At 42.5% G+C, this 21,500-nt stretch overlaps 1 protein-coding gene across 1 annotated transcript in view; it reads left to right on the top strand.

The window, feature by feature from the left end:
• Nucleotides 1-21,500, top strand: part of hcn2b (hyperpolarization activated cyclic nucleotide-gated potassium channel 2b) — a 107,495-nt gene that overhangs the window by 40,435 nt on the left and 45,560 nt on the right. Inside the window, exons 3-4 of the mRNA XM_067968719.1 lie at nt 4,489-4,650; nt 16,140-16,358. Coding sequence (XP_067824820.1) covers nt 4,489-4,650; nt 16,140-16,358 — 381 coding nt within the window. The remainder of the gene's footprint in view (nt 1-4,488; nt 4,651-16,139; nt 16,359-21,500) is intronic.

Raw genomic sequence — 21,500 nt, 5'->3', positions numbered from 1 at the left:
CTATCTGAGGGGAAGAGGTGGCAAACTCTCGGTGGAGCTGGCCAAGAATCTCTCACAGTGGAGTGGGAGGTGTTGAGGCTGACACACTCTCAGTGGGTGGGGGAGAGGGGTGGGGGAGGGATGGTGAGGCACTGCCAAACATTTTGAGAGTGTGATGGGGCTGGCAAGCTCTCTCAATGGGTAAGGAGAGACTCTCTCAGTGGGCTTTCTGAGAAAACTGCAGGATGGCTCTGCCATTTGTATTTTCTCACATGGCAGGTAAGCACAGGCCAGTGGGATGCTGGAACATATTCCAGTGAAAATGCGACATTGAGATTTCACAGTAAAATGCTCAAAATTGCAAGTCTGTGCCAGTTCTTTGCTAGAGCAATTTAAAACTACTCCCACTACCCTCCTCACTCTCTGCAGCCATGTAACTTCTTCTGCTTCAAATGTTTATCAATTTTCCCCTTAAAAGAAGCAATGGTCTCTGCCTCAAATATTCCCTGTGGCAATGCATATCCGCTCCAACAATTCTCTGTAAAGAAACAGCAATATAGCAACAATGTCAAAAAAAAATTGGCCTAGTCTGACAATCAAATTTTTAATACAATGGGCTAGATTTTAACTTCGGCCACCAGGCATAATGGGGCAGCAAATGCCCAAAAATGGTTTACCTCAGCGTTTAGACCGTCCCTTCAGCTGTGCCATTCTCAAAAGGGCCTTCCACTAGACAGCCTGTTTCAGGCATTAGGCCTCCATAAATCTATGCAAATCAGGGTCCTATGACTCCAATTACAATTTTGATGGAAAACTGGGCGCAGGGTGCACCCAATTTTAACGGGAGGCACAGCGGAAGAGGCCCACACTGCACCTATCTTCCTGCCGGCCGGGTCAGCCTCCAGGTTGCCTGACTGATATTGCGCCAGCCCAATGCCGCCAAGCTGCAATGGGCACCCGTTTGGTGCCCACAGCTTGCCAGTGGCATGGTAGTGAGGCCCGACCCTCAAAATGTACCTGATCTCCTGCCAGCAGGATCGGGCAGCCAGCCGGTGAGCTCTGCCAGTCGACAACATGATAATCCATGAAATCCACTGGAGTAGATTTTAACTATGAGGAAACCCTAACTCAAATAATACCTGAACAAATCGCTAGATTAGCCATAAAATTTGCATGTAAACTGAGTCACTGATGCTATTCTGTCAATTTAGATGTTATACAGGAATTATCTTTTTTTAAAAGAATTTATGTGATGACAGAAAAAAATAAATAAAAGTGGTGGAGTGACTAGATTTTTCCAGTTGATATCTGATCTTTATTCTATATACGAAATATCTATTAATAATTAAAATCAGTAAGTGGGTCACTGCATTCCATGCAATATCAGGTAATAACATTTGTTTGATCAGGTGGAATTGCTGCTGGTGATGACTTAGATTATTCCAGAGGTGAGGTGAGAGTGACTGCCCTTGACATCAAGGCAGCATTTGACCGAGTGTGGCACCAAGGAGCCCTAGTAAAATTGAAGTCAATGGGAATCAGGGGGAAAACTCTCCAGTGGCTGGAGTCATACCTAGCACAAAGGAAGATGGTAGTGGTTGTTGGAGGCCAATCATCTCAGCCCCAGGGCATTGCTGCAGGAGTTCCTCAGGGCAGTGTCCTAGGCCCAACCATCTTCAGCTGCTTCATCAATGACCTTCCCTCCATCATAAGGTCAGAAATGGGGATGTTCGCTGATGACTGCACAGTGTTCAGTTCCATTCGCAACCCCTCAGATAATGAAGCAGTCCGAGCCTGCATGCAGCAAGACCTGGACAACATCCAGGCTTGGGCTGATAAGTGGCAAGTAACATTCGTGCCAGATAAGTGCCAGGCAATGACCATCTCCAACAAGAGAGAGTCTAACCACCTCCCCTTGACATTCAATGGCATTACCATCGCCGAATCCCCCACCATCAACATCCTGGGGGTCACCATTGACCAGAAACTTAACTGGACCAGCCATATAAATACTGTGGCTACGAGAGCAGGTCAGAGGCTGGGTATTCTGCGGCGAGTGACTCACCTCCTGACTCCCCGAAGCCTTTCCACCATCTACAAGGCACAAGTCAGGAGTGTGATGGAATACTCTCCACTTGCCTGGATGAGTGCAGCTCCAACAACACTCAAGAAGCTCGACACCATCCAAGATAAAGCAGCCCGCTTGATTGGCACCCCATCCACCACCCTAAACATTCACTCCCTTCACCACCGGCGCACTGTGGCTGCAGTGTGCACCATCCACAGGATGCACTGCAGCAACTCGCCAAGGCTTCTTCGACAGCACCTCCCAAACCCGCGACCTCTACCACCTAGAAGGACAAGGGCAGCAGGCGCATGGGAACAACACCACCTGCACGTTCCCCTCCAAGTCACACACCATCCCGACTTGGAAATATATCGCCGTTCCTTCATTGTCGCTGGGTCAAAATCCTGGAACTCCCTTCCTAACAGCACTGTGGGAGAACCGTCACCACACGGACTGCAGCGGTTCAAGAAGGCGGCTCACCACCACCTTCTTGAGGGCAATTAGGGATGGGCAATAAATGCCGGCCTTGCCAGCGACGCCCACATCCCGTGAACGAATTAAAAAAAAAAAAAATTCAGATTACTTTTTTCAGGTACTAGGATATACTCCTGCTTCATTCCTAGATTGGTTACTCTTACTCAATTGAATAAGTTATCTTTGTTTAATGAACGAGCTCTCTCTCATAAGTTGCTATAATTTCAAATCTGCATAGTTGGATTGACGTCGGGAACAAAAAATAAGAAAATGGTACAAATGATTGAAAAATAGCCATGTTCATTTTAAAATTGAAACAGTCATGAACTGTTTTTTTTAATGGATTCTATCATACAAAGTATATTACAGCAAGGAGTTTGTTGGAAACCATATCCGGAGACTCAAAGGCAATGTGAACAAACTGGTGGCAGTTAAACTGTAGAGCAAAATATCTGCAAATAAACAATTTATGGAAGTAATAAAAACAGAAAATGCTGGAGAAGCTCAGCAAGTCAGGCAGCATCTGTAGAGAAAGAAACAGTTAACGGTTCAGGTCAAAGACCTTTTGTCAGAACTGGAAGATGTTGAAAGAGTTAAAGTTTTTAAGCAAATACAGAGCCAGGGAAAGGTGGGGAGGGAGGGGAGGAAAGAACAAAAGGGAAGGTCGATGATAGGGTAGAGGGCAAGAGAGATTAAAGGACAAAAGGGAAGCCTCTTCCACTGTTCCAATGAAGCTCAACATAAACTCGAGGAACAGCACCTCATCTTTCGTTTAGGCACTTTATAACCTTCTGGACATTGATTTCAATATCTTCAGATCATAACCACTGCTCCCATTTTATCGGTCTGCTAGTGCTGGTAATGGTTCCGCTGCTGCCATTTACAGCTACTCCTGACCAACCTTTTGTTTCTTAATCTGTCCCATTACCACCTTCCTTGCCTTGCACCATCATCCCTTTTGTCATTTAATCACTCGTGCCCTCTACCCTATCACTGACCTTCCCTTTTGTTCTCTCATCCCCCACTCCCCTCCCCACCTTTCCCTGGCTCGGTACTTGTTTAAAAACTTTAACTCTTTCAACATCTTCCAGTTCTGACGAAAGGTCTTCGACCTGAAACGTTAACTCTGTTTCTTTCTCTACAGATGCTGCCTGACTTGCTGAGCTTCTCCAGCATTTTCTTTTTTTATTTCAGATTTCCAGCATCTGCAGTATTTTGCTTTTAATTTATAGAGGTAGCTTTATTCAACGAAATGAGTTTAGGTTACACAAGAAATAACCAGAGACAAAGCTGTGCATAAGAGTCTAGTAGAGTTAAGCAGGTTGTGAAATTATCCATTATATGAAATTAAACCTGTATCAGTATATATAGTATACAGTTAGACAAATGTGGTCCAAAAAAGTTGAACTAATTGCTTTCTTGTCCATTCTGAAAGTGCCATGGTTATTTTAAATGACATTTAGAGAATAAAGTGATATTTAGATATAACTTTATCGCAACTTACAATTACCATTGAAATAAGCATAATAGATTAATGTTAGTTTTGCATAAGCCATAAATTATAGATAAAAGAATTGCATTTCTCAAGTTCTAATTTAAAATGTGGTATGTATATATTGATTAATGCCACTTTGCTTCATTGATTCTAATATGATCAAGTAAATATGCATAGCATCTGCACTTGATAGCTTGAATAACGTAAGGACATCTGAATTTGTTAGGCTCATTGAATGGTAATGATTATTTCCAAGAATAACAGAGTTTAGAGCACCCTTTAATTTAAGCAGTTAAACAATTGCAGGGCTCCGTTGATAAATACCAGCCATTAAGGCTAGTTATCTTATTGATGCCAGTTGTGTAATTTTTCACATTTGCATTCCACTTTCCAATTATCCGTGTTTATATAAATGGTCTGGAACATGAAAGCAAGGACTATAATTATAACTTTTTTTTCCTCTTGCCAAAAGATCTTTCATATGACCTATGACCTTGCCAGTGCAGTGATGAGAATATTTAATCTTATTGGAATGATGCTCCTCTTGTGTCACTGGGATGGATGCCTACAGTTTCTTGTGCCATTGCTTCAAGACTTTCCGAATGATTGTTGGGTGTCTTTAAATAATATGGTGGTAAGTACTGAATCAGCATTCTATAATATAAGCCATCATTTCCTAATCTTGGGTCATCTTTATCATTGTCACCAAGCATTTTGTTTCTGCTACTTTAATGCAATATATTTGCCAACATGACAAAAAGCATGTTAAGATCTATATAGGCTGGTGCAAGAGAATTAACATGAAATATAAAATCTTTGACAAAGTATTTCCATTCTTGCAGCATTTCAGCTATGATCCATATTAATTAAAGTTCCAAAGTCCATAAATGCCATTTAATCTGGCAAAATCAATTTGACCATTGTCTAAAATTATGGCATTGTACTTTAATAACTTACATAAGTTGGGGGTGTGGCCTTTATATGAGGTAATAAATAATTTTTTCCCAGGAGTGCTTATATTTTGGTGTGATTTTTATTGAGGGATGACCTATTTGTGCATTAACATAGTAATTAATTAATACTTAAAAGGAAAATGTAACTTCTTAGACACAATTTTTCCACTCATATTTAGTACAAGCACTTTTGTAAATACAAGAATGGTTCAATTATTTTAAAGGTCATATCACAGTTACCGTAAGGTGCCTGGATGCAGTTTAACATTATGGATGGAAGTTAATTGCTTTACCATTAAAAATGTTTTGATATGTTCTTTTCTTTCTCATTAGAATGAAATATTGAATTAAAGGAATGATGTACAAATATTGTCAAATTAACTAGTATATGGAATTCCTGTTCCAATCATAATATTTCTTGGCAATATAGTTTTAAATGTATCAAGACTAAACTGTATCTCAAATAGAAATGATTAATTGTATTAACATTCATTGAAAAATCATTTTATTTCTATGCAGGATTTTGTTTTGAAAGTGTTTATTTATTTTCACAGTCAAATTCCAATTATTATAAATGATGGAACTCTACAACATTCAAGTTGGAAATAACAAAACATTATTATGACTGAGTGTGTTGTTGCAATTTACAGTGCAGTGTAGTTCATATCTATCACTGAACTTAATATGAAGTGATACATCTTGGAAGTAAGAATGGGGAAAGGAAATACACATCAAATGATAAGATTTGAAATGAAGTAGAGGAGTAGCAGGACCTTCATGTTTAAATACAGGCCATTACAAGTAGCAGTGCAAATAAATAAGGTCACAAAAAAAGACAAATAAAATCTTTGGGTTTGTATCTAGAGGCATTGAATGCAAAAGCAAAAAAGTGATGTTAAACTTAGGTCATTGTATACAGTTATGGCCATGCCATTTAAGATTTAAGATTTAAAACCAATGGAAAAGGTAAAGAGTAGATTCACTATGATGTTACCAAGGTTGCATTGTTACAAGAGGGACTTGAGAAGCTAAGGCTTTTCTCACTGGAGCTGAGAGGATTAAGGGGCCACCTGATAGAGGTTTTCAAGATTATAAAGGGCTCTGATAAGTAAATAGTGATAAATTGTTAACACTAGTCCATGAGATGGTATTGGGGGGCACAAATTTAAGATAATCACAGAAGGAATTAAAGAGAATTTACAGTACACGGTTAAAGCAAAGTCCATAAAATCTTTTAAAAAGAGAATTAGATAGTTACTTGAGAAAGAGGAATATTAAAGGGTATGGCAGGAGAGTGGGATTTAAACTAGGTGAACTAAAAACAGAAAATGATGGAGAAGTTCAGCAAATCAGGTAGCATCTGTGGAGAAAGAAACAGAGTTAACATTTCAGGTCGATGACCTTTAGTCAGTACTGGGGTTGAGCTTCGACCTGAAATGTTAACTCTGTTTCATTCTCCACAGATGCTGCCTCACTTGCTGAGCTTCTCCAGCATTTTCTGATTTTATTTCAGATTTCCAGCATCTGCAATATTTTGCTTTTGATTTTAAACTAGGTGACTTGTATGGAGAGAAACACTGGCACGGATCTGAGGGTCAAAAGGCCTGTTTCTGTGCTGCATATTCTATGATTCTATGATCAATGTACTATATTTTGTTCTGAGTTTATCTAGTCTCACTTTTTCAGACAGCCTTCTTTAAGTACCTCACCAACATATCCTATCTTACTTCTATTTAAATGAGTTCCTTGTTCCCAATATAATCATATTAATAAGAGTTGTTCACTTGTTTCATCATTTTCTCAAGAATAGAATGTGCATGTGGGGAGGAGGTTAATGTTTCATACATCTCTATATCTATTTGTAATATAATAACAGTGCTGCATATGCGAGCATTTCATGTCCTTCATGTGTCACACTTTTCTGTCACACTTAATTATAGACAAATTTATTCTTGACGAATTTCTTACAGCTGATAGGCTAATTTCTTCCAACAACCTTTAATTTGGATGTCCATCAAAAAAAGATACCTTATTAAAACACGAATCGGAATGCCTGTAGCTTATGACTTAAAAAATAACTTTAGCAGTCACGCTGCTAGAATTGTTAGCATTTTCTTTAGGGTATGCTTTGAAGAGATGAATAAAAATAATGCTGAGAATGTTTAACTCTCCATAACTAAAGTAATTTGAAAATTATCATTTGCAAAGGTTATTCAACATCACCCTAGCTACACCTCAGACTTTACATAACATTACATTATTTTATCAAGAAATTTGTCTCCTATGATACAGGCACAGTGAACTGAAAGGACTCCCTCTGCGCCCTAAATTCCATGATTCCTATACATCACAAATTCTGTCTGCTCTATTTTGCTTTTACAATAGAATTTCCATGATCTGCCATAATGAAGAGGACCTCAGGTAGATAATGGAAACTGGCAGATAATTGAGAATCCCATATTTTGGCCTAACCTGTGTGGAACACCAATTACCCTATGCATAAGAATGAAGGCGAGTACAACACAAATAACAACAGAAACATAAGGCTGAATTTTGAGGCGCCCTGCCTGCACAAACAGGGCAGCCGTGCCCTGTAAATCGCGGGGAAAGATTTATCGTCCCGTTCCCGCGTTGCTGTGGCTGCGACAATCCTCCCCTGAGGCCTATCGCTGGACGGCTGGAGCGCCCCCGAGTCTGGCAGTAGGCCCATTTGAAGTGCAAATCAGGGTCCTATGACAGGACGGAGCCTGCGCCTTGTACGCTCCATCCAGTATCAGCTGGCAGTCTAGACGAAGATGATCCTATTGGTAAGTTTGTGTTTATTTTTGTGGGGCCGGGAGGATCAGGAGTGCCTTGGGTCTCCAAGGGTCCCCGGCTGCGGCCTCCTGCTGCTAGTGTTTCCTCCCACCCACTGGCCAGGCCATCCATTTGGCTGGCTGCTGGGCGGGAGGCGGAGCTACAAGATGCAAATGATGCCCGGGCGTTAAGATCAGCAGGACCTCCGCGTCCCCGTCCTTGCCGGGTTCTTCGGCCCTTATTGTCCTCCCCGCACCCACCCCACCTCCCCCGTGACTATCAGGGCCAGTGTTACTTGCACATGCTGCATAGTGGTCCTGCAATGGGACCATACCCTGTCTCTTGTGATCTGTACACTTCTGTTTAGTTGAAACTCCCCTCTGTGAAAACATAAAACAATGATTTGATTTTTTTCCAAAAATGCATCAAAATAAAATCCCATTTAATGGTGATGCTTAACTCCTCTCAGAGATCATATCCATTTGTCACATATGTGCTGCTCTGTCACCCACCCATTACTGGATGGTGCTAGCAATAATTTATATTTATTTTACTTCTTTGCCTAAACAATATTGGCTTTATTTTTTCTCAGTAATTATAATTAAGTCATCTCTTTTCAACTTAAAGAGATATGTAAGTGTCTTTTATCTATGGAGATGAAATATGCTGCAATGAGCAGCCAGAACTGTTGATGTGAGGTCCACCAGACATTCACCTATCCATGCAGATATAGTCGTACCTGTTAGTTGTTTGATGTCCTTCAGTGCATTCATGCAAATAGTTGCATCAGCAGATAAACAAAAGGAATATCTCCAAGTACACAAAGTAAAAAAAAAACTAATACATTGTCCTGTATTATTTGGGACAGCTGAGACAATCTCCATTCAAGCATTAACTGAATAGCTGTTCACTGAATCTTATGTTAATGCAGTGGTAATATTATGTCAGTTATGCACTTATTATAAAGAACAATAAGTGTGTCTATCCGATGAGTTGTTCTGAATAAAACTCATCAGTCCTTTATTTCAGGGCCTGTAATCAAGCACAATAGGGCACATAGGTATAATTTTATTCCTAGTTCCAAACCCACATCTTATTACAAGTTCTTGCAGGACTAAGCATCAACTACCAGTGCTTGTCTAAGCACTAAAGAAACTGTCACACCATGATAGTTTTAAGAGCTGACACTGGAGCCCACTCACAGGTTCAGTGGAATGGTTGTGAGATGGCTAGTAGGAAAATCCAATAAAATCTTACCTTCATATTGTTTAGTGGTTAAAATTTATGACAGTTCAACTACAACTGCTTGCATTTATACTGTGCCTTTAACGTAGGAAAATATGCCAAGGTGCTTTACAGAAGCGTAATCAATCTGGTTCAACAATCGGCAAAAGGCCAAAATCACTTGAAGGCAGTATATTGTTTCATTATGCACATGGGTAAGACCATGGACTCATAGAAATGCATTAAGCGTTTAAAAATCTAGTTCAAAGAGTCTCATTTCAAGGCATTTGTTTTTATTCACTGTCTAAGTGTAATACATGGGGGATGAAAATCATCTTAGGTGCTAACGCAAAACAGGCGATGGCCTATTGGCAGCTTATTTTACACTTCTCCCAATATTCGTTTCTATTGACTACAATGGAAGTAAATATCGGCCAAAGTGTAAAATGAGCTGCCGATTTGCTATCGCCCGTTTTGCTTTAGCACCCAAGGTGAATTCCCCCCCATATTGTTCTAGTGGTGACCCAGGATTTCTATGCTATTTAAAGAATATAAAAAGGATTTAATATATTTTGAGTTATCGTTAGTTTTTTAACATTTAAAGTTAATTACTCAGGTTTCAGTGAAAGCAGTTATACTTATGCATATTAGTTTTAGAATATAAGTAGAAGTGTATAATGATATAATGATCCTAGAAATAAAGGGTATTTTTCCTCATTTCTGTCTCCAGTGTCATCTTTTCCCCTTTCCATATAGATTTTTTTCAATCCCATTTCATAGATAGATTGGATACTTTTTACAGGTTGTAGTGTTCAATCACATATGTTACTTTTTGTCCTGTGGGTTCACCCGTCCTTGCTACATTCAAGTAGAAGGAGGTCTCACTTCTGCCAAATGTAAAAGAGAAATGGTTTCCTTCACATAAATGTTGCATTTACATCCATTTCATTCAGAATAATTCATAAATTAAATGCGATGCAAAGAGGGCTTATTGCACATAGCAGTAGTGTTGGAGAAAATCATCACTGTTAGCACATGATGCCGCCACACATATCAATATGTTATGTACACTCATTTCCTATTGTGAATTCTTTCAGATATTTAAAAAAAAGACAACTTGAATCATTCTATCAGCATCATTAAGATGGCCCAATCTAACTTACAGTGCTCAGAATTTGTGACATGATTTAATTTAATTGGCCTTTTCCACTTCCCAGCAATTGACTCAACTGAAGTTTTTAATCCACTTGCATAAAATGCTCACTGCTGTGTTGAACACACATTGAAATTAAAGCTGGCATAAAACTGCACAAAGAAACTTTAATTCTTGGAGTACCATTTTCTGCATAAGTGGGAATTAAAATGACCTAGAGTCCAAGTATGAGGCCGTCTAAAAACCTTTACCATTTATTCACTGTCTCTGAGCACATCTCTCAAAAAGTTTTTTGAAGTGATGTTTTATTGAAATTATTAATGCTTGCTAAATATTAAACCATTGGGGTATTTAAGTAAAGCAGGACATAAAGGGTCATTTTCAACTTGGATTGAAATTAGGTATAATGGGGGGAAAAATTCGATAGGGCCCATTTTCAGGTGTAGACAGTGTGATCTGCTTTTATCCCGCGCCTGATGGCCCCTACACGGGCAGCACATGAATTTCGAGCTGCCTGCTACTTACCACGATATCTCCGTGGCCTCTCAGCAGCGCGGGTAGCGCTGGCTGTATGGAGAATGAGGAAGTCGGAAATGGGGCGTGCTCAGCGCAAGTCATCAGCAGCCTGCACATCTTAAAGGTACTGGTGCACATTTTAAATGGGACATGCACAGTTCACTAGGAGGAAGAAAAGATGGTCGCAAAGATGGCAGGACCAGCGCGAGAGAGGGCCCCATGCTTCTTGGATGATGCTCTGGAGGCCCCGGTGGAAGGAGTGGACGAAAGGAGGGCCAACATGTACCCCAGGGTGGCAGGAGACCCTTCAGACTGCAGCTCCACAGGCATTGGCAGGCTGCGGCCCAGGAAGTGAACGCCAGGAGCATAGCACCACCCACGTGAGTGCAGTGCCGAAAGCAGCTCAATGATTTGACACGAGTGGTCAAGGTGAGTGAATGCAAGTGTCAAGTGGCATATCCTACCAACTGCTCCATGCAACACACCCCCTGTCACCCAACAAACACTGCCCATCCATATGCAATGCTGCACTCTGCATGCTGCATCTCACCCACACATGGTACCACATTGCAGGCCATACAACCACCACCCACAGGTCACAGACACTGGCAGCTGTTTGACCATGACCAGCACATCACCCACACACCTTGCAGGATACTCACTGACACACTGTCCTCCATCTTGCAGGAGAAGGTGGCGTATAACAGCCGGCAGCAGGAGGGACCTGAGGGTTGATGGGGATGTTTACATGTCCACACCCCTCCTAGAGGAGACAGTGCTTCGGATCATTGGGTGGGCTGTGGCTGCAGCCGTGACAACATGCCACGCTGGATGTCCCGATGAAGGGGGTCTCTGCATATCTAATGTTCCTTCTCCTTTCCCACATCTCCTTCCTCCTATAATCTTTTCTGACTCACGTGCTGCAGATCCTGTCAGCACACACGTCTTATTTGCTCCTCTCCCCGCTCCACAACTCAATCTGTTTCCCTTTGTCATTGCAGATACCCAAGAACACGTGGTGGCACTGTCCGAGGAGGGGGAGGAGGAGGAGGACACTGAAGCCACAGCATCACTCGATCTGACTCTCACTTCCACCAGTTCGGAGACTGACACTGCGCATCGTTTAGAGGCTAGTTTAAAAGAGGGATTTGCACATGGTGAGACACCAGGCACAAGTGTATAGGAGCTGGGGCAGGGGGAATGGATACCACCGGTGCCAGCTCGCCGGAGGGCGAGGTCGCTCACTAGTTTTGCTGCAGAAGAGTCAGATGAGGACTTCGATGGGCCAGGCTACAGAAGACATCTGATGGACGTACACCACCATATGATTGGGACACTGAAAAGCCTGCCAGAAAACCTGCACACAATGACAAGGGCCATGCAGGAGTCCAGCTCCAACTTGGCACAGGGCTTTGCGCAGAGCTTGGAGCCCATCCTTTCCAACATGGAACAGGTGGTCACCTCCATCAGCACACCTGTAGAACCCACCATGATGCAGAGTCTGAGGGCCGATGTGGCGGCTTCCATTGGAGCACAAACCAATGTCATCAAAGGTCTGCAAGCTATGGCTGTTGCTCAGTCTGCTTCTATGGAAGCTCAGGCTGTTGCTATCATGGCTCTAGGGACCATTGTGGTGCGGGACTTCCAGGGCATCACAGCACTCCAGCAATCCATTCTCCAGATGATTAGCAGGATTGCTGAGGCGCCGCCCTGGTAGAGTGGCAGTGGCACCATGGCAGTCGGACCTGCTGTCCTCTCTCAGGATGACAGCATTCCTGCTCCCTCCGCTGCTGCTCCACTGGTGCCCTTGTTATTGCCTATCGGCCAGCCAGGCCAGACTGCTGCAGCCCATGCTGAGATGGTGCAGTCTGAAGACGGGCCCTCCAGGCCCAGAGCTGCTCGAGGTCGTCCTCCAAGGCCATCTGGATGTTCCTCCATTGAAGGCCAGCAGCCTCCCACCACCCAGGCTCCAGCCACTGGGGAAGCACCTCGTAGGAGCACTGGGATAGGTAAAGGCACATGAACAACAGGCACTAAGGGAATGCACAAGGGTGAATAGTTCTGTTCTGTTTGCATAATTTCATTTATTCATTGATAAATGTGACTTCGAATTTGCATTTGGTGGTGAGTTTTATTTGTGTGATGAGCTGAGGGGGAAACAATGTGCAGTCAGACGGAGGGCGATTTGATTGTCTTGTGGGAACGGAAAGGTGGGGAGTTGGGGGATGTAGTTGATATTATTGATAGCGGACACAGATGAGGCGAGCATGCAGAGCCCTTGCAGACAAGGTGTGTGGTCCCTGTTGCACCCTTGCATCTTCCTCCACTTCCTCTTCCGGCTCCTCCCCCTCCTCCTCCTCAACCTCTTCCTCCTCCTGCTACACGTCTGGGTCAGGTTCTTCTCCGATCATTGGTGGCAAAGGCTGGTCCCTCATGATGGCGAGGTGGTGCTGCATGCAGCATACCACCATGAATCTGCCCACCCATTCAGCGGAGTACTGCAGGGCTCCTCCAGACCGGTCAAGGCAGCGGAAGTGTTGTTTGAGGAGGCCTATGGTGTGCTCCACGATGTTGCGTGCGGCAGCATGGCTCTAATTATAGGCCAGCTGTGCACGTGCGCATGGGTTCCTGACCAGAGTTATGAGCCACAGCGTGAGGGGATAGCCCTTGTCACCCAGTAGCCAGCCTTTGACTTGCCGAGCCGGGTGAAAGATAGCTGGCACGTTGGACTGCCACATGACAAAGGCGTCATGACTGCTCCCAGGGTAGCGGGCATTGACCTCCATGATTCGATACGTTTGGTCGCACACCAGCTGCACGTTGAGGGAGTGGAAACCCTTTCAGTTGACGAAGACGGTCAAGTTGATATGTGGGGCAATGCAGGGCAATGTGCGTGCAGTCAATGGCACCCTGCACCATGGGGAAGCCAGCAATGCGAGCGAACTCCCACACTCGCTTGTTCTGCTTGTCTCTGTCAAGAGGAAAGGTGATGAACCTGTTCCTCATCTGGTACAATGCGTCTGTGACCTCCCTTATGCAGCAGTGCACTGCATACTGAGATGTTGCACATGTCACCAGCAGAGGCCTAGAATGTTCCTGAGCTGTAGAAATTCAGCGCCACGGTGACCTTCACAGCCACAGGCAATGCTGTCCTCGCCCTGCTCTGAGGCTGCAGTTGTGGCCGCACCAGTTGACAGATCTCGGTCACAGCTTCCTTGGTGAACCTCAGGCGTCGGATGCAATCCTCCTCGGTCATGTTGAGGTAAGAGAATTCACAGATTGACCTGCTGTGTGTGGCCTCTCTGCATGCTCCCAGTCCTGCTCCTCAATGCCCAGCAGGAGCCCTAGCAGACCACCCATGGTTGCCAGGAATGTTGTTCAACCATGGTTGTAACTTTCCGAACTGTAAGGCAGTACCTGCCAAACTACTCTCAAATGTAATCTAGGAGCTCTCAGTAAGTATAGGGAGCTTCACAAAACACTTCTTATTCCACCAGCAGCCAGAAGCAATAATCCAGCAAGTAACCTGCATGGTCCCTTTAAATGGTGTTGGTGGGGGGTCCTCCAGGCACTTTAAGACACGTTCAGGTGTGCATGGTTCAGACAGTATGTTGAGTTGAGCGTTAAGGTCCGAAATGGTGTCTCTCACTTTAATCAGCGTTACGCACTGATTGTATGCATTTCCTCTTTACTTTATATGCTTCCGGCGTTCGGTATTTGCACATGCACTAACTTCTATACCAAGATGGCGTCCGAAGCACGTCATGCTGGAAACATGCGTGCGCAGCCAAGACGCCATCTGGAATGTTCGAGAGCCGTGTAGCGCCGAAACAACGGGCGCTACACGGCCCAATTTAGCGCCCAATGTTTTTCTGAAAATAATGTTTTCGGATTTAAAGCTTTCAAGAGCTATAATTTCACAAAAAATATTGAACCTGAGTAATTCCAAGATATTTTTTTTAAATGCCAGGGTGCTCCTGGCCAGGATATCTGGTGAGAACTGTGTTCAGACACTGTGAAATATGTGTTAAAGTGACCTTTGGGAGGTATTTCTACATTAAAGATACTATATAAATGCAAGTTGTTGTTGTTTAGATGGCTTCAAAATTCCTCGGAACCAATTTTTAAAAAAACCTTTAATTCACTGTCTCTGCCTATAGCTTGACTGGCTCAACTTTCCAAGGAACCAGGTAGGGGAGGGTGGTTGTGATGTCAGAACTGGTGGCCTTGATGTTGGAAGGTCGTGATGTTAGGCTGCGGGATGTTGGAGGAGGTGTGATGTCAAATGGTGGTGATGACTCAAGGCATGGAGGCCTAGGGCCATTGCAGGTGAGTGAAGGCCCAAGGCTGAAAGTGGGATGGCAGCAGTAATGGCAGTATCAGGGAAGGTGGATGGCCTGAGGCCTGTGGAGGCAGGTAGCCAAAGGTTGAATGCTAAGGTCTGAAGCAGGCAGCCTGAAATTTCACCCCAAGCTTCTGCCACTCCTGTGCCCACTTCAGTTTGTTTTTTAATGCTTATGGTGTATTTACTGTCAGATCAATGGTGGGAAATGTAAAGAGAGGGAAACAGGCCCGGTGGAGGGGGTAGTTGTGGTAGGAGGCGGGAGTAGATGAGGCCTGAAGGAGCAGGGTGCAGAGTTGGAAAATGCAGCAGCCAAGGCCCAAAGGGGCTAGCAATTAGTGGCTGACGTCCTATCCTCAAGGCTGGGGATAGGGGAGGGGCAGTGTGGAACGGCAGCTAAGAGGACAGGTAAGGAGAGGTGGCCGTGGCTTGGATCAACAGTGAGAACACATGGGGAAGGCAAGAACAGGTAGATGGCTGCATCAGGGAGTGGGAGGGTATCAGACCAAGCTCATGAAGCAAGTGGAGGTGCAGTAGACTGCATAACATAGCCTCAGAACAACAGAAAGTTAAGTATAATGGTAAGTATACACACCTGGCAGCTTAAGACTATCTCCTAGGCATGATACCCAAACATGATGGAAATAGTATGACATGACTGTTCAGTAAGCACAGGAAGTGTTACTATATGTAAAATGTTGAATCTTTTATGGATAGAAATGTATTGCAACATATGGTTATTTTGAAATCTAAAAATGCATTGGTTCACAAAACAAATGCTATTCATCTGTTTATATCTAATTGTGTACAATTCCCCTCTTCAAGGTTTCACTTACTCCTCTCACCCTTCCTCATTTCATTCTTGCTCTTAACCCTTTCCCCCTGCTCCTGCTCCTTGACCTCAACCCCCTGTCCCATTCCCCATCACCCTCACGCCCCCAAAAGTTTTGAATTGTTACAATATGTCAGGTTCAAATAACAATGCCCTTTTTTAAAATTGACCTTTTTAAATTTTCAAATATTAAAGAGTTCAAATAAAAGCAGAGGTATGGCAGATTAATATGGAACAGGAAACAATGTACTTAACTAATGTTTTTAAATACTTTGCTGATTTTACCTTGTTTTTCTTTATACAACAGAATGATTCCTGGAGTGAGCTCTATTCTTTTGCACTGTTTAAGGCAATGAGCCACATGCTCTGCATAGGCTATGGTCGCCAAGCTCCAGAAAGCATGTCAGACATCTGGCTAACAATGCTAAGTATGATAGTGGGTGCCACCTGCTATGCCATGTTTATTGGTCATGCGACTGCCCTGATCCAGTCTTTGGATTCATCGCGCCGTCAGTACCAAGAAAAGGTAGGATACTTATATAAACAATTTCAACGAGTGGTAATGCCTGCAGTGACTTAATATTGTCTACTAGATGTTGGGATCAGTGCTATTCACAATGAAGGAACATTAATCATAACACAAATTTCATCAAGGATGTCGTGCGTGTAACAAACCCTATAAGAGTGTGCCATTAGTTTCTATTAATCTTCAGCTTGCCGCAGTATCTTGTGTCTCTCTGAAAGCCTCAGCAATGCATAGGATACTGATAAGTACAAAATGGTGTCCACTTTCAAAAAGGCCAACAACACAGACCCGGGCAACTATAGGTCCACCAGTCTCAAATCCATGAAATGATGGAACTGATTATTAGGAGTAAATTTGTAGATTACTTGTATGATAACCTAATAAACAGCAGCCAATGAGAATTCACAGGGGGAAGATCTTGCCTGACCTTTTTTTTTCAGGAAGTGACATGTTAAATAAAAGCCCTACAATGTAAAAGGCACCTAGGCTTCCAAATGGTCTTTGATACACTTCTGCATGAAAGCCAGTTACTTGAGCTTAAACTGTTTGAGATTCAGGGTAGAATTTGGGAATGGATAAGAAAGTGGCTGAAGGTTAGGCAGTAAGTACTTGTTAGAGGTGTTTTGTTGGAATTGAGGAGGTGCTGAAAGGATTGGTGTTGCGACCTTACTGTTTTCTAATTTACATTAGTGTCTTGGATTCAGAAGTTCGATGCAAGGTGGTCAAATTCACAAACAATACCAAAGTGGGGGAGGGGAGCAATCTGAGGAGGCAATCAGGGGCCTGCAAAATGAGTTAGGTAAAATATGTAAGTGGTAGATGAAATTCAAATCAGACAAGTGTAAAGTATTGCACATGGGAAAAAATGGGCAATGTAAGTACTCCATGAATGGGATCGAAACAGATAAGGGTGAAGTTGAAAGAGTTGTAGAGATGTGGACTGTGGTCAGCATGTCCAGTAGGGAGCAGCAACCAATAGATCAAATACAACATTTAACTATGCAGCTAAGACACTGGAGTATGAGTCAGGGAAATGGTACACTGGTCAGTCCCCACTTTTCCAGTTAAGATTGTCCCATATCCATATTCCATGCATTTCTTAAGTGGTTGTTGCTCATCAAGTTTGTTGAAATAAAGATGGAGTAGAAAAAGGAGATGAAAAACCTCCCCAGTGGTCGTATTGGTAAGGGCATTGCCAGTATAATGTCAAGCCGTACAGACCAGAGAGTCCCAGGTTTTATTGTGCTGAGCTGTTTGTTAATCGCAGTTGGGTGCAACAATTAGCCTCAGCACTCCTAAGCTAGAAAGGGTGAAAAATCTGCCAAGGTTCTTGCTGCTAATAGCCAATGACCATTACTAGAAAGTGTGTTTGTGTGTGTGTGTGTGTGTGTGTGTGTGTTGGAGGGGATATAAGATCGTGCTTGGCTGTGATGCCCTCCATGGCCAAATGTCATGGGTGGACTCAAGGGTTCTTTCTGAAAACCTGACTGGCAGGCAGTCCGGTAGTAAATAAGATTAGTCAGAGAGACCAGAGATTGAGAGAAACAAAACTTAGAGCACAGGGCTATTGGTGGATATGGCAACTTTGCCCAGGAAATGTGCCCTCAGCAGAGGAGGACAAATTAAAAAAAGGAAAATGAAGGGAAGCTTAATATTTTTTAATACAGTTTTGTTATAATTTCAAAATTGCTGAATCACAGTCTAAGGTAAAATCATTATCCAACATATTTTTTCTAACTGAGGCATTCACCCTATGTCATTGTATCTGCCCTTCACTGAAGCCAAGATTACAGCTCCAGTCTCTTACACACTTCAGTGGTTTAATTGTACTGTGATGTCATGAATGGCTGCCAAAATGCACAGCAAACAGCTGAACCTAATTCGTGATCACATTTCAGTTAATTCAATGAACTGCACAAGAACAGAACTCTAAAAAATAATTGAATTTTGGTGCCAATTTTTTAAATGGAAAATAGAACTGATGAAAAGTGAAGAAGGAGGATTGAGGGTCCTAGATGTCACCCAGTTGTGTTTAATATTGATTTTCTTCTCAGCATTGGTTTCTTTAATGAAAAATGTTATTTAAAAGAGAATTTATAAAATGCGCAAATAAATTCAATCAGTTGTGTATTTGTTCTGGAGTTACATAATAACATAGCTTTTCAAACTGCAGTCCTGGCTTAGAAAGTCCTCAGAGATCCCAGGGCATTCCAGAGATCAAATTTCTGTATTGACTTGCTAAGGTGTCAACTTTAACTTAGTGGTAACACTCTTAGCCTCTGCAACAAAAGGTTGTGCATTCAAGCCCCACTCCAGAGACTTGAGCACATAACTCAGGCTGATGCTTCACTGCAGTAGTGAGGGAGTGCTGCACCATCAGATGTACTGTCTTTCGGATGAGACGTTAAACTGAGGCCCCATCTGTCCTCCAAGTAAAAGATCCCGTAGTACTATTTGAAGAAGAGCAAAGATGTTGTCCTAGCAAATCCCATAACCAACATCACTAAATCAGATTATCTGGTCATTTATCTCATTGCTGTTTGTGGGACCTTGCTGTGTACAAATTGGCTGCTACATTTCCCTATATTTCAAAAAAGTACTTCATTGACTATAAAGTGCTGAGGGATGATCTGAAGTGCTATATAAATGCAAGTTTTTTGTAACACTTTATTTCTTTTGCTCTATATTTGGTCAGCTAACATTGTCATTCTGAAATTAGGATGGTGTGGTGGGGGGATCCTAAGGAGTGTGCTGATATTTGGAGGAGTCGTCCACAAACAGAAGTTTCAGGAACTAATGTAACACAAAACAACCCTTAAAGGACAAGTCACAACATTTTCTGTGCTAGAGTCCCAGCTTATTCAGCAGTGAGGGGTTAATCTTATTCAGAGAAGTGCAAATGTTAAGATTTTGTAAAGTATCACCCAGGTTTGCTACGTGTTAAGACAATTTAGATGTGACTATTAATGTGAATTTCCAATCCTGATTGATTAGATTTGTCTAAGGCCATCCTTTAGTGACTGGATTAAATGAATAATTCTCCACATAATCTTAATAGAATAACTGTAGAATGATGTCAGCTCTCTAAATAAAAGCACTATTAAAAGAGCGAAATCCTGTGTGGTTGTAACTGTGCCTTAAAGATGCAATGTCCCTTATCCTCAGTAGATTTACATAAATGTTAAGAAATGGGATAGAGTGGACTATGCAAGTTATTCTGCAGCAGCTCATGATCTACAAAGTCCTTTTTTGTGGAACAAACTAAGGTTTCCATTGTATACACACATTGTATATTCAGTCTTATAACAGGTACAGAAAGTAACTCCTTAAAATAAAATAAATGAGCGTGATTTTGGGCATTGAGCCCCAATGCTCAATGGAAAACCATAGGTTTCATCTCCCACGCTATTTAGTTCCTAACCTCAGTTACACTGAGCTGGGAAATGCTGGGTAGTGACACTAGCTTCAAGTTAGATGGTAGGGGGAGAACTGGAAAGAAATACCTTGCCTGGGTAATATCTGGCATCTCCTAGAGCCCAGTCAAGGGAAAGACTGGTGCAGTCTGGGAGCAGGCTGTCCACACATTCTTGGCAACAAAGATTTGAGTCCAAGAGAATTACAGGGAGGTAGTAAATTACATGAAAATAATATAATTTTATAATATTTACTTTTAATGAGGATTATTAAAAGTGGGTCTTATAGGATTTATATTATGTATTAATAGGATTTATTTATTGGTTTAATAGGGCTGTGGGTGTAGTTTGTGATTGGTACAGAGTTATGGGGAGAGCAGAGAGCAGTGGGATTAGTTTGGGATTGACACAGGGCTATGGAAAGAGGGCGGGGAAGTGGGATTAGTTTGGATTGATATAGGACTATGGAGCGAGTGTGATGTGGTGGGATTCATTTGGGATTGATACAGCGCTGGAGGAGCATGCGGGTCGGAGAGTTTAATTTTGGATTGATCTGGCAAAGATGTGATGGGCCGAATGGCCTCCTGCACTGTAAAGTTCGGTGGAAAGTAATTTAATACTAACCACTATGTAATGTGAGCTGCCCTTTCATTTCAGAGGCCACTGTCTACCAACTCAAAAATCCCTTTAAAGCAGTTAAAGCGGCTAATGCCATAAAACACCTGAATAAGTTCTTTTGTGACACTAGTCAGAGAATGAGAAATAGCACAGTTCACAGTGTTAGCATAATGTGTGGTAAATATTAGATCACAGTCATGTCATGAACACTTTTTAGTATTAGGATGTATTAAAATGCTTGTTATGCGATGGATTCCCACAAAATAAATGTGCGTTATTTACACTTCTGCGATTTTGTCAATTTCAAAGACTAGGCTTAATGTCAGTGATCTTTGTGCCCTTACGCTGTTATGAAATCAAGGTAAGTAAATATACTACTCCAATACCATTTAAAAACCTAAATTAAAGATGACTGATTGCACGAATGCCAAATAAAGTTAGGGGCCTAGAAATTCGATTGTGCAGCATGCAGGACCCAATATGTTGCATGGATTGCACACGCTCATTCTGTACTGGATGTGCGCCATATGCCATCTTGGTTAGTCATCTAGTTTTATGAGTCGCAGAGAAGCATACCACGGAGCTTCGGGGGCCATGTATAAAGTTTAAATCCATGTTGCCATTAATTTGCATATGTCTCAAGTTACTGATACTAACAGATTTGGCATCCTGATTTAGGATTCATGCGCCAATGAAGCACCAGCTCTACCTCCTTGACCACAAAATTCAAACAGGACAAGCGTGCAAATAAGAAATATAAACACAAATAGGACTGAGTTCCCTGGGCTTCGAGGACTGGATTGCCAAGGATTGGCTGTATTCCATTAAACCACCAGGAACCTGGCACAGGGATGGCCCTCCCATCTGCCAATGAACCCAGACTGGCCCTTTAGTGCCAGTCACTCCCTTCCTGTTAGTGGCATTAAGCAGCGCATTTTTTTCTTGGGCTTCCAAAATTAAATCAAGTACGGAGAAAGAAATACAAGGAAAAGGATCTTCTACGTATGAGTATTGTTCTGAGGGGAGGGCGTTTCAGTTCAAATTGGAGGCAAAAAATTCTGATTTTTAAAAATAACTGAAATTTGGCCAATTCAAATAATGTTTGATTCAG

This window comes from Heptranchias perlo, chromosome 29 (genome assembly GCF_035084215.1).
Source record: "Heptranchias perlo isolate sHepPer1 chromosome 29, sHepPer1.hap1, whole genome shotgun sequence".
Lineage (NCBI taxonomy): Eukaryota > Metazoa > Chordata > Chondrichthyes > Hexanchiformes > Hexanchidae > Heptranchias > Heptranchias perlo.
The sequence above is the reverse complement of the archived record's forward strand: the minus strand, read 5'-3'. Positions and strand labels throughout refer to the sequence as shown.